Source organism: Carcharhinus amblyrhynchos, chromosome 15 (genome assembly GCF_965287045.1).
Source record: "Carcharhinus amblyrhynchos chromosome 15, sCarAmb.v2.hapA, whole genome shotgun sequence".
NCBI classification, from domain to species: domain Eukaryota; kingdom Metazoa; phylum Chordata; class Chondrichthyes; order Carcharhiniformes; family Carcharhinidae; genus Carcharhinus; species Carcharhinus amblyrhynchos.
This window is the reverse complement of record NC_137338.1, coordinates 60,073,259-60,085,917: the sequence shown is the minus strand read 5'-3', so window position 1 is coordinate 60,085,917 and position 12,659 is coordinate 60,073,259. Positions and strand designations below refer to the sequence as shown.

Genomic DNA, 12,659 nt, shown 5'->3' with positions numbered 1-12,659 from the left:
ACTAAGGCTGACATATGGCTGTGGAATCAATTGCTTTGAATCCCAAACAGCGCTCACTCATTACAAACAATTTTAAGCTTCAGATGGAACATTTGATTCCAATGCAGCGGCAATATTTTTTAAATTATTCATCGGTGGGATATGGGCGTCACTGGCTGGTCAACATTTATCGCCCATTCCTAGTTGCCTAGGGTAGTTGAGAGTTAACCACATTGCTGTGGGTCTGGAGCTACATGTAGGCCAGATAAAGTAAGGACAGCAGATTTCCTTTCCTAAACGACATTAGTTAATTACTAGTAAATTAATTAACCAAATTAATTTACATGCAAAAGGTTGCAGCGCAATTGTGAAGTGACTTACATGACCATCATCACTTTGGTATAAAACTTTGAAGTAAAGTAACATTCACTAAGAAATGTGGGTTGCTGGGTAAACAACAAAGAAAATGTTCAGGTTGATGTTTGTAACAGGGCCTGAATGTAGCATGACCTGCATAGGCTGACTACCATTTCCCATTCTTACTTTCTTATCTTCTAATATATTTCTGCTCCATAAGCAACTAAATAAGATTCTGTAGGATATGTTTTATCATAGAATTATAGAATCCGTGCAGTGCAGATGGAGACTGTTTGACTCATCAAATTGTATAGACAACAATCCCATTCAGACGCTGTCGTCATCACCCAGGGATCAGGAGGATTAGCAGAGTAAATACATGGGGTTACGGGGATAGGGCTCGGGTGGCATTGTTGTTAGTGCAGCCTTGATGGGCCAAATGGCCTCCTTCTGCACTGTCGGGATTCTATTATTAGGCCTCCGGTCAGTTTAGCTCAGCGGACTGAGTCACCATTGATTGTCCATCCCTGATTGCCCTTGAGCCAACTTGCTAGGCTGTTTCAAAGGGCATTTAAGAGTCAACCACATTGTTATGGACCTGGAGTCGCACTTAGGTCAAACTGGGTAAGGTCAGCAGATTTCCTTCCTTGAAGGATATCAGTGAACCAGATGGGTTTTTACAACAATCGACAATGATTTCAGTCATGATTAGACTTTTAACTCCAGATTTTTATTGAATTCAAATTTCACTATCTGCCATGGTGAGATTCGAACCATCTCTGGATTACTAGTCCAGTGACAATACCACAAAGCCACCATCTCCTCCAAATCTACACACCTTTAAAACCCAAGTTTGGTGACACTGAGCTACTGAGCGCATCTATTCCTCTTGACGATGTCTCATTTCCATGGTTTAGGTATCTCAATTTCAAAATAATGGAAAATGTCATGCTTTGGATGTCAATAGGGTGGCAAATATGGAACGGCTGAACGTGGATTAACGGATTGAGTCAAAGGAGATTAACTGCTCCCATTCTATTGTTGTGAAAATGTCATAAAATTCCCGATTACACAGAGGTGAGTTTGTTGTTGCAAGAAGCATCTACTCTTCGCAAGAAGTAACTGTACATAGCAAACATGATGGCCACCATCCCTGAATGAAATCTGTTCATATAATTTAACAATATCTTATCCAACCTGTCAATTTTCATTAATATATCTCATTCCAACAACAATTATTAAAACATCTGACCCAAACAAGTAATACCAATTACTCACGTACCTAATCCAAACAACAAAATTCAAGTAACAGAATAATTGGTATAAATTGTAAGACATAAAACATCCAATTTAATCAATTCGTGTACCTGCCATTGGCTTAACAGCAGCATTGTGAAGTTGCAATATGCTTAAGTATTTATTGAGAATCTTGGTAGCAAATGTTCCTAGCTAATCATGTTTCCAGGCCACAGCATACCAACTAATGGAATCCCCAATATCTTATCACATATGCACCAAAAACTATTTGCAAAGATACCAATCTGCCCAGATAATTTTACATTGTATCAATCATTTAATGAGCTAACATATTGTTGCAAATAATTAGCAGTAAGTAGACATCAGAATTCCTCACCCAGGACAATCTTGATTCCTACCTAAAATGTATGGATAAATTAGTAATACGTTCATTAGAATTTAGCAGTATTTGATTGGCTGGGAACTTCTTACCTTTGGAAGTGAAGCTCGAGAGCCAGAACTCTGCGTGGTCATGGTGAGCACAGTTGTGATGCCAAGAGCTACTCTTGCTGGAGCAGCATCCATGTTAATCCAAAATGACACCCAGGACAGAATGACTATCAGCAGACTTGGAATGTACATCTGGATTAAATAGTAACCCATCTGCCTTTCCAAAAGGAATTTCACTTCAATGCAGGTAAATTTCCCTGTTAAACAAAAACAAAGGCATCTATGAAATAGACTTGCTACAGTCCCTTAACCCTTCAGTAGGTTTGTAACAGCATCTTATGCTGCTCATCTTACTCAATATGCTTGACTCTTAACTGCCTCCTTAAAAGCAATTAAGAATGGATAATAAATGCTGGCCTAGCTAGCGACGCCCACATCCCATGAATGAATAAAAACTCATGTTCCATTAATAATTGTATTATCAAGAGCATTTAGGAAATTCAACTTAGCTCAGTGGGCTTTATGTTTGAAAATTTAAGTACAGACGTAAGACGTGGCAACATTTTATTTTCTCAGTAGCAATTCAATGAGGATAAAAAGTGAAGTAAATTAATCACAGTCCATTCCATTGTTGTTAGAAATTCACAAAGCAAGTTGCTAATGACTTATCGTTGAATTTCAGTTCAGAGGAGGTCCAGATTGATATCAGGGATGAAAGGATTGACGTATGAGGAGAGATTAAACAGTATGGACTTATAGTTGCTGGAATTTAGAAGGATGAGAGGAGATCTGATTGAGGTATATAAAATACTAAAAGAGATCGATAGAGTAAATATAGAACGAATGTTTCTTCTTATGGAGCAATCTAGATCAAGAGGTGAAAGGTATAGGTTGAGAAGCATTCGATTTAAAACTGAGATGAGGAGGAACTTCTTCTCGCAGAGAGTGGTGAATTTGTGGAACTCGCTGCACCATAGTGCGGTGAAGTTTGAATCATTGAATGGTTTCAAGAAGATAATAGATTTTTTAAAACAAAAAAACAGGATAAAGGGATATGGGAACAAGTGGGGATGTGGATTTGACACCAGGGCAGGGAGAGATCAGCCAGGATCTTATTGAATGACGGAGCAGGCTTGAAGGGCTGAATTTGCCTACTTCTGCTCCTAATTCCTATATTCCTATGCCTGAGGTAAATTTAAGATTAGTTGGCTAGTTATCCCTGACATAAACTGGAAACCAGCGCTTCATGTATTCCAAAGTAACTGCATGGTGATAAACTTTTCCACTCATCGGGATATAAAAATTAATGGTTACATCATTAGACTAGTAAGTCAGGAACAATGTTGGGTGCCTCCAGGTGGCATGAGTTTCATGCCTGGCATGGGCAGCAAGGAAGCCATTTGGAAGTAACCAGTGCTTTGCCAAAGGCAGCAGGCAGCTCCTTGGATGATCAGGGGTGTCCAAAACGATGAAAGGAGCCTTGTAGATACGATTATGGAGGAGTGCAGGAACCAATGCAAGGAGATCCAGAAAGTTTGAGATAAATAGAGGGAAAATTTCAGATGGCCCCATGTTGAACCCAACAGCTGTGCAACAACACACACCAGACTGGGGTCCGAGTTTCAAATACTGGAGAACATTTGGGAAGGGGAGAGTTACCTGGATGCTTGGTTTCAGGTTACACCCGGTAGATTAGGTACTTCTAATTCGGTCAATGGTCAGGGACAGCAGGGTATGATTGCAAGTGAGGCAGGTAGAGGGATCCTGAATTCAGGACCAGAGGAGCCTCAGTTCATGACCTTGTCCAACAGGTTTGAGGTACTTGTTCCCTGTGTGGATGAGGAAAATGCTGTAGGGATGATGAACTCGCCAACCACTGCCATTCAAGAGGGGGGAGCCAAAAGTAAAGCGGTAGACGTAGGGGTTCTATAATTAGGGGGATTAATAGCAACATTTGTAAGCCAGATCATGAGTCCCCCATGATATGTTCCCTGCCCGGTGCCAGGGTGAGGGACATCTCTGACTGGCTTGGCAGGATATTGGAGTGGGAGGAGGAGGATTCAGTTGTTGTGGTCCACGTCGGGACAAACAACTTAGGCGAGACTAGGGAAGAGGACCTGTTTGGGACTTATCAGGCACTAGCAACTAAAATTAATGAACAGATCCTCAAGGGTTATAATCTCTGGATTGCTACCTGAGTCACGTGCAAATTGGCATTGCGCTGAGAGAATTAGGGAAGTTAACACATGGCTAAAGGAATGGTGTGGGAAAGAGGGGTCCCATTTTATGGGGCATTGGCGTCAGTATTGGAACAGGAAGGATTTGTACTGTTGGGACGGTCTTCACCTGAACCGATCTGAGACCAGTGTTCTAGCGAAAAGGATAAAAAGGGTAGTCACAAGTATTTAAATTAGCAAGTTGGAGGGGGAAGGGAGGAATAAAAGAATGGGAAATATAACAGTGAACAGAAAGCAAAGCAGCAGGTTAGCATGCGGGGAGAAGATTCTAACTACATCGAAAATCAAGAAAAAAAATTAAGAGGAAGGAGAACTCAGGAGATGTTATAAATGAAGCTGTTTGAATTCAAAAAGGTAGAAAAACTAGCATAAGCATTTTAAAGTAGCACTTTATCTGAATGCTCGTAGCATTCGAAACCAAGGTAAATGAGTCGATGGCACAAATCATCATGAATGAGTATGATTTGGTAGCCATTTCATAGACGTGGTTACAAGATGGTCCCGACTGGGAGTTAAATATCCAGGGGTATCAGACTGTTTGGAGGGACGGACAGGAAGGTGAGGGAGGCAGTGTAGCTGATATTTAAGGATGACATCAGGGTGGTAAGTAGTAAGAGATGATATACATTCCATGGAAAAAAAAGGATTAAATCCATTTGGGTGGAAGTTCGAAATTGTAAGGAGATAAAGTTACTGATTGGCGTACTCAATAAGCCACCAAATAATATTAACGTGGGGCGAGAAATAAACAAAGAAATAACTGATGCATGTAAAACTGGTACAGCAATTATCATGGGGGATTTTAATCTACATATCAATTGGTCAAACCAGGTCAGTCAAGGCAGCCTTGAGGAGGCGTTCATAGAATGTACCCGCGATAGCTTCCTTGAACAGTATGTAATGGAACCTAGGAGGGAGCAAGCTATCCTAGATCTGGTCCTGTGTAATGAGACAGGAATGATTAATGATCCTACAGTTAGGGATCCTCTTGGAAGAAGCAATCACAGTATGGTTAAATTTAAAAAATAGATGGAGTGTGAGAAGGTAAAATCCAATACCAGTGTCTTGTGCTTAAACAAAGGGGACTACAATGGGATGAGGGAGAAGTTGGCTAAGGTGGAGTGGGAGCAAAAACTTTATGGTGGGACAATTAATGAACAGTGGAGGACTTTCAAAGTGATTTTTCACAGTGCTCAGCAAAAGTAAAGACATGTGATAAGGAAGGAATGTAGAAAAAGAGATAAATCAGCCATGGATATCTAAGGAAATAAAGGAGGGTATCAAACTGAAAGAAAATGCATACAAAGTGGCAAAGATTAGTGGGAAACTAGAGGATTGGGAAATCTTTAAAGGTCAACAGAAAGCCACAAAAAAGTAAGATGGATTATGAGAGTAAACTAGCTCAGAATATAAAACAGATAGGAAAAGTTTCTACAAATATATAAAATGATAAAGAGTGGCTAAAGTAAACATTAGTTCTTTAGAGGATGAGAAGGGGGATGTAATAACTGGAAATGAGGAAATGGCTGAGGCTTTGAACGGATATTTTGTGTTGGTCTTCATAATGGAATGCACAAATAACACGCCAAAAATTGATGACAAGGTGGCAATGGCAGGCGAGAACCTAGAAATGTCATTATCATGAAAGAGGTAGTGTTGGGCAAGCAAATGGGAGTAAAGGTAAACAAGCCTTCTAGTCCTGATGAAATGCATCCCAGGATACTAAAAGAGATGGCGGGGGAAATAGCAAATGCACTAGTGGTAATTTATCAAAATTCGCTAAACTTTGGGGTGGCTCCCACAGATTGAAAAACAGCAAATGTGACTGTTTAAAAAAGGAGGTAGACAAAAGGCGGATAACTATAGGCCAGTTAGCTTAACTTCTGTAGTAGGGAAAATGTTTGAATCTATCATCAAAGGAAGAAATAGCGAGACATCTCGATGTAAATTATCCTATTGGGAAGACGCAACATGGGCTCATGAAGGGCAGGTCATGTTTGACTAATTTAGTGGAATTCTTTGAGGACATTGTGAGCGTTGTTGACAATGGTGAACCGGTGGATGTGGTGTATCTGCATTTCCAGAAGACATTTGACAAGGTGCTGTACCAAAGGCTGCTGCAAAGGATAAAGATGCACGGTGTTATGGTTCATATATTAGGATGGATAGAGGACTGGTTAACTAACAGAAAGGAAAGAGTGGGGGTAAATGGATGTTTTTCTGGTTAGCGATCAGTGACAAATGGTATGCCTCAGGGATCAGTGTTGGGACCACAATTGTTTACGATTTACGTTGATAATTTGGAGTTGGGGACTCCTTTTTTTTTAAAGTGTGTGCAGATGAACTATAAAGTAAATAATGCAAACATACCATCACCTGGCCAGTCTTTGTTTACGTTCTGCTCATTATTATGTGTTTAAGGTGAGTGACAGAGCAAAGTGTGCAGAGGACGCTCAAAGTCTACAAAGGGATGTAGTCTAAGTGAATGGGCAAAGGACTGGCAGGTGGAGTGTAATGTTGGTAAATGTGAAGTCATCCATTTTGGTAGGAATAACAGCAAAATGGACTATTATTTAAATGGTAAAACAATTGCAGCATGCTGCTGTACAGAGTGACCTGCGTGTCCTTGAGCATGAATCACCAACAGTTGGTTTGCAAGTAATTAAGGCGGCAAATGGAATTTTGTCCTTCATTGCTGGAAGGGTGGATTTTTGAAACAGCGAGTTTATGTTGCAACTGTATCAGGTGCTGGTGAGGCCACATCTGGAGTATTGTGTACAATTTTAGTCTCCTTCCTGGCAGTGTTGGGTAGTGTCAATGGGGGCATTTTTTAGGCCACATTACACTCAGTGCAAATTCTAGTGTGTCAGGAAAATTTTGCGAGAGGCCTAACATGGGATTTGTTGGGCTCAAATCAGTCTTCCCCGACCCTCCTGGCAGACACAATCAGGTTCACGTCCCATGACAGCATGAACGCAATTATCATGGATTTAAAAGCATTTACCTATGTAAAGTCAGCTTAACTCTGGGAGCATCATATTTTCCCACCTGCTGGTATGATGTAAAGCCAGCAGGAATTGCTACAGTTTTCCACAATGGGACACTAGATGTGTCAGCCACTTCAGGGGCCTCGGAGGCCATTTTTGCCACCAAGTGGTCAAGGACAATGGCAGGGCAGAGTATTGGCACTACTCTCTGGCACTCTGGCTACATATTTGAGCGACCCCTTGGCAGGGTCACGAAGCTGGCGATCTATGTTCGGAGGTGGGGGAGTGGGAGGGATCATGCAATGATGGGGGCTCCCGAGGAAACCACTCACATATGGGGAGAAAGTGCAACTCCACACAGACAGTGACCCGAGGCAGCAGTGCTAACCACTGTGCCACCATGCTGCTGGAACATCTGCTGCTGCCAGCACTGTACTCACTAAAATCAAGCTGATATTGCCACTTCATTGATTTATTATGACATTTGCCACACCTGCATGAAATGAGCAAGATGCCAATCTACTGATCTAGTCTGATAAGGTTGGGTACTTCAAGCCAGTTTTCAGTTCTCCAAATTAATTACAAACAAGCGTTTTTTTTTCTTTGGACAGAAGCTTAACATATAATTGCATTTTTGACCCTAGATTAATTTTGTTTACTGGATGACCATGCCATTTTTTTGCCTACTCTTCTGTAATATTCATAAACCGTTGCAAAGGAAATCCTTTTGACTTTCCTGTCTAGATTTACCTCTGATGCCAGCAAACCTCTTGCTCGCTTGCTTATGGATACAAGAGAGCTGGGATTTGATTTGATTTATTGTCACATGTATTCGTATACAGTGAAAAGTATTGATTCTTGTGCGCTATACGGACAGAACATGCTGTTCATAGAGAAGGAAAGAAGGGGGTGCAGAATGTAATGTTACAATCATTGCTAGGGTGTAGAGAAAGGTCAACTTAATATGAGGTAGGTCCATTCAAAAGTCTGACAGCAGCAGGGAAGAAGCTGTTCTTGAATCGGTTGGTATGTGACCTCAGACTTTAGTATCATTTTCCTGGGAGAAGATGGAAGAGAGTATGTCCAAGGCGTGTGATGTCCTTTATCCTGCTGGCTGCTTTCCTGAGGCAGTGGGACGTGTAAACAGAATCAGTGGATGGGAGACAGCTTACTATCTGGACCACCTCAATCAAGGAACTTTTTCACTTCAACTCCAGCACTAATGGTAGCCTTCCACTCCAGAACTGGCTCCCTCCTTTGCTTCACCCCTTGCAGGAAATCTCTTTACCTGCTGCACAAGCCCTTACAATTTGGAGGCTACAACCTCAGGTATCTTTGTCAGGTAAACTGCAGGGTGCCAACTGGGTGACCCCAGCATAACTCATCAGATTCAACAAAGGAAACTGAGCCAATGTTGCTGCCAAGCTGTATCCAATTGCTAAAAAAATACAATTTAATGACCAGTCTTTTATTTCATCATTGAGAACATTATCTAAAACTTAAGTAGATACCCTTAAAGATTTGGGAGTGGGTATTTAACCATCAAAATGGCCTAAAATATGATAGCTGCAATAACGTTGAACAAATGGTAGAAAAGCAACCCCAAAAACGTAACGTACCTCTTGAAACATAACTAGCAGATCTTTTGAGTTGCTGCCCCTTGGGGTTTGCTCTTGCTAGTTAAATGCACTGGTGGTTAGGATCTTTCTGTGCACATTTTTCATGGAGTAGTATTTCATGAATATACATTAATCTCTCTCATATAACAGATATTAAATAGCATTTAGAGTTCTGAATAAGACTTGCGGCCCAGTCAGTCCATGCTGTGATTAAGCTCCACATGAGGCTGATGCGGTGGATTTTCACACTGAGGCCTTGATTGGAATCCAGTAAATTTTTCTCAGCTAGGGACCAGATGTGAAGTGAGTTGGCCTCGTCCTAACAGCGTTCCCACTGGATCAGGTTCTCCAGAGGACAATCCACCATAATTTGGCGCAGAATTGTGAATCACACTTCGAGGAGATGATAAGCATGGTGTATTTCTGAATTTAAGTTCTAAATCATTACTGGCCAGAGTAGAAATCTTTACTTTTTGTCTGGACGTACCTAAGGTACTTGAGACTGACATGGGAAGGTGAAAATTACAATTAATGGCTTGATGTTCAAGTCCTGGAAAGAGGAATTGTGAGAACATAGAAAAAAATGTCTACATTAATTTCATGTGTGAAAAATTGCAATGCCATTCTTCACTTGATCAGCATAAAAAGATGAAAATATTTATTTTAGAGAATCTTTTTAGTTCAGGTAATGAATGGTAATGATATTGAAGGAATTTTCTTGGAGGAATTGCCCCAGATAGCGTGACAGCATAATGGAGTGGTATTGACACCAGAACATTTGGTCATTAACCCAGGGGTGTTCAGTTACCAATAGTCCATTCTAACCTACTTCCTTCATAGTGTTGAGTGGAGTATTCACTCCAAGCCAATTCCTCGGAGGACGATATTCAAAAGAGAAGAGGTGCACTGAACTAATGTTCTGTCGTACTCAAGAGAGCTATGACAAATGAAGAGAGGTTCCTGGGCAGCACTGAGCAATCTTTTCATGTCTGGTTGAGCTTTGTTCTCCCAGCATTTTAGGAGGAGAGCATATGCCTTACGTAAAAATAAATACTTGAAGCAACGTAAAAGAAATTTCAATCCAGAATTTTACACTATGCCTCAGCCTCCAGGCAGGTTCAGAGAAGTGGGGCAGGGGTGGGGAAAGCATAAAATGGCATAAAACAGTAGGGGATTCCCTACTCCACACTCCACCCCCGTTCCCACAACCCCGACCTAGATGTATTTTTACGAAGGGGATGACAGGACCTCAGATGGGAAGCCCATTCCCCAATTAAGGCCCTTGAATGGTTAATGAGGGATTAAGTACAGGACCACCCACAGTGATGTGAAGAAGGGGCATGACTTAGAATCAGAGTTTATTTTGACATGACAAAGATGGGTAAAGGCCAAGGATGGAGTCAGTTCCATACCTGTACCCTCTACTGTATTTAGTTAGAAGTTGTTAACAAGACCTTGTCACAAATATACTCAAGATTACAAAGCCACTCCAGAACTGCCTCCCTCCTTTGCTGCACCCCTTGCAGGAAAATTCCCACAGTCATCTCTTTACCTGCTGCACAGGCCCCTATGATTTGGAGGCCATGGTGTCTGAAGCAGGATTCTTCAGTGGAGAGTCTCCCTGTTTGACCCAGCATACGGCACTCAAACTCCCACTGTGCTGCTGCAACTCTTTTACAGGCAGCTAAGAGACATTAGAAGAATTATTACAGCACCTTTAATGGACGTAAACATTTGAAGGCTCATGGCAACGTAACCCGGAAAATTCTTGCCAAAACAAAGAAGCAGAAATTCGTTAGGATAGCTAAAAACTTGGTAAAAGAGGTAGGATTTTAAGAAATGCCTTAAATGGAGAGAGATGGAGAAACTAAGAGATTTATGGCAAGAATTCCAGGGATTCAGGCCTGGATAATTGATGGTATGACTGGCAAAAGTGGGGCAAGGATGTTGGCAGATGAATAACGACAGCTTGCGTTATATAGCACCATTGCGTCAGTAGACCAAATTTGGAGGAATGTTCCTGGAGGGTTGCAAGGCTGTATGATCTCTGAATCAGAGGAAAGCTTGAAAAATAGAAACATAGCTTGCAGCTTGCAACTGTACAGGGCACTGGTGAGGCCGCAGCTGGAGTACTGTGCGCAGTTTTGGTCGCCGCACTTGCGCAAGGATATTTTGGCCTTGGAGGGAGTGCAGAGGAGGTTCACTAGGCTGATACTGGAGTTGAAGGGGTTGAACTATGAAGAGAGGCTGAATAGACTGGGATTGTACTCGTTGGAGTTTAGAAGGATGAGGGGGGATCTTATTGAGATGTATATGATGATGAAGGGGATGGATAGGGTAGAGGTGGAGAGGTTCTTCCCGCTCAGAAAGGACAGCAGGACTAGAGGGCACAGCCTCAAGATAAGGGGGGGGGGGGGGCAGTTTAGAACAGAGTTGAGGAGGAACTTCTTCACTCAAAGGGTGGTGAATCTCTGGAATTCTCTGCCCGTTGAAGTGGTGGAGGCTACCTCGCTAAATATATTTAAGATGCTGGTAGATAGGTTTTTGGTAGGCAAGGGGATTAAGGGTTATGGGGAGAAAGCGGGAAAGTGGAACTGAGCCACTTCAGATCAGCCATGATCCTATTGAATGGCGGGGCAGGCTCGACGGGCTAGATGGCCTACTCCTGCTCCTGTTTCTTATGTTCTTATGTAGAAGCAGAAAATAGGAGGAGTAGGCCATTGGGCCCTTTGAGCCTGCTCCACCATTCTCTGATTTGATTTGTTTTTATTATTGTCACATGTATTAGCATACAGTGAAAAGTATTGTTTCTTGTATGCTATACAGAAGAGCATACTGTTCATAGAGAAGGAAATGACAGAGTATAGAATATAGCTAGGATGAAGAGAAAGATAAAAAAAGAGTTAGAATGAAGTTTTGGAAGCATAGAATGAGAATAAAAGATAGAATTAGAAGGTATTATGGGCACAGCTTGCAAGAAGTCGCCTCGCTCCAGTACCACTTTGGGAAGTTCATTATTATAATTATGGCTGACCATCCAACTCAAAAGCCTGATCCCACCTTTCCTCCCCATTCCTGCCGTACCCTTTGATCCCCTTCACCCCAAGAACTACATCAAACTCTTTCTTGAAAATATACAATGTTTGGCCTCAACTCCCTTCTGTGGGAGCAAATTCCACAGACTCACCACTTTCTGGGTGAAAAAATTTCTCCTCACCTCCATCCTAAATGGTTTACCCCTTATCCTTAGACTGTGACCCTTGATTCTGGATTCCTCAACCATCGGAAACATCCTTACTACATCTACCCTGTCTAGTCCTGTTAGAATTTTATAGGTTTCCAGGAGAGATTTGAATACAATTAATGTTTTAAATCCAGATTTTGGAACTTAACGTAGGCACGAACAGGAGTAAGACTGACTGAGACTTGGTGTCGGTTAGGATACAGGCAGCAGAGTTGTAGATGAGATGTAAGTTTGTGACGGCTGGAGAATGGGAGAGAAACCAATGGAACATTAGTCAAGTCCAAAGATCAGCAAAGGATGGGTGAGGGTTTCAGCAGTGGATAAGCTGAGGGCAGAGGTGAACAATATTAGAGAGGCAGAAACAGCTGATCTTTGTGAAGAAAAGAATATATATTCTGTAGAAAATTACAAAAGAAAGGAAACTATTGAACAGAACTAAAAAAAGGTTGTATTTTAGAAGGATTATTATAAAATGACAAGTGAAAATACATTACAAAGATATTTTTGTTACACGTTTCTTAACAAAACCCTTGGTGGTGTTGCAATGCAC

The 12,659-nt window shown here is 41.6% G+C and overlaps 1 protein-coding gene across 3 annotated transcripts in view; it reads right to left on the bottom strand.

The window, feature by feature from the left end:
- Positions 1 to 12,659, bottom strand: part of glra2 (glycine receptor, alpha 2) — a 180,157-nt gene that overhangs the window by 65,807 nt on the left and 101,691 nt on the right. For all 3 annotated transcript variants that reach the window (XM_080203305.1, XM_080203306.1, XM_080203307.1), the window contains exon 7: positions 2,065 to 2,279. In XM_080203305.1, coding sequence (XP_080059431.1) covers positions 2,065 to 2,279 — 215 coding nt within the window. The remainder of the gene's footprint in view (positions 1 to 2,064; positions 2,280 to 12,659) is intronic.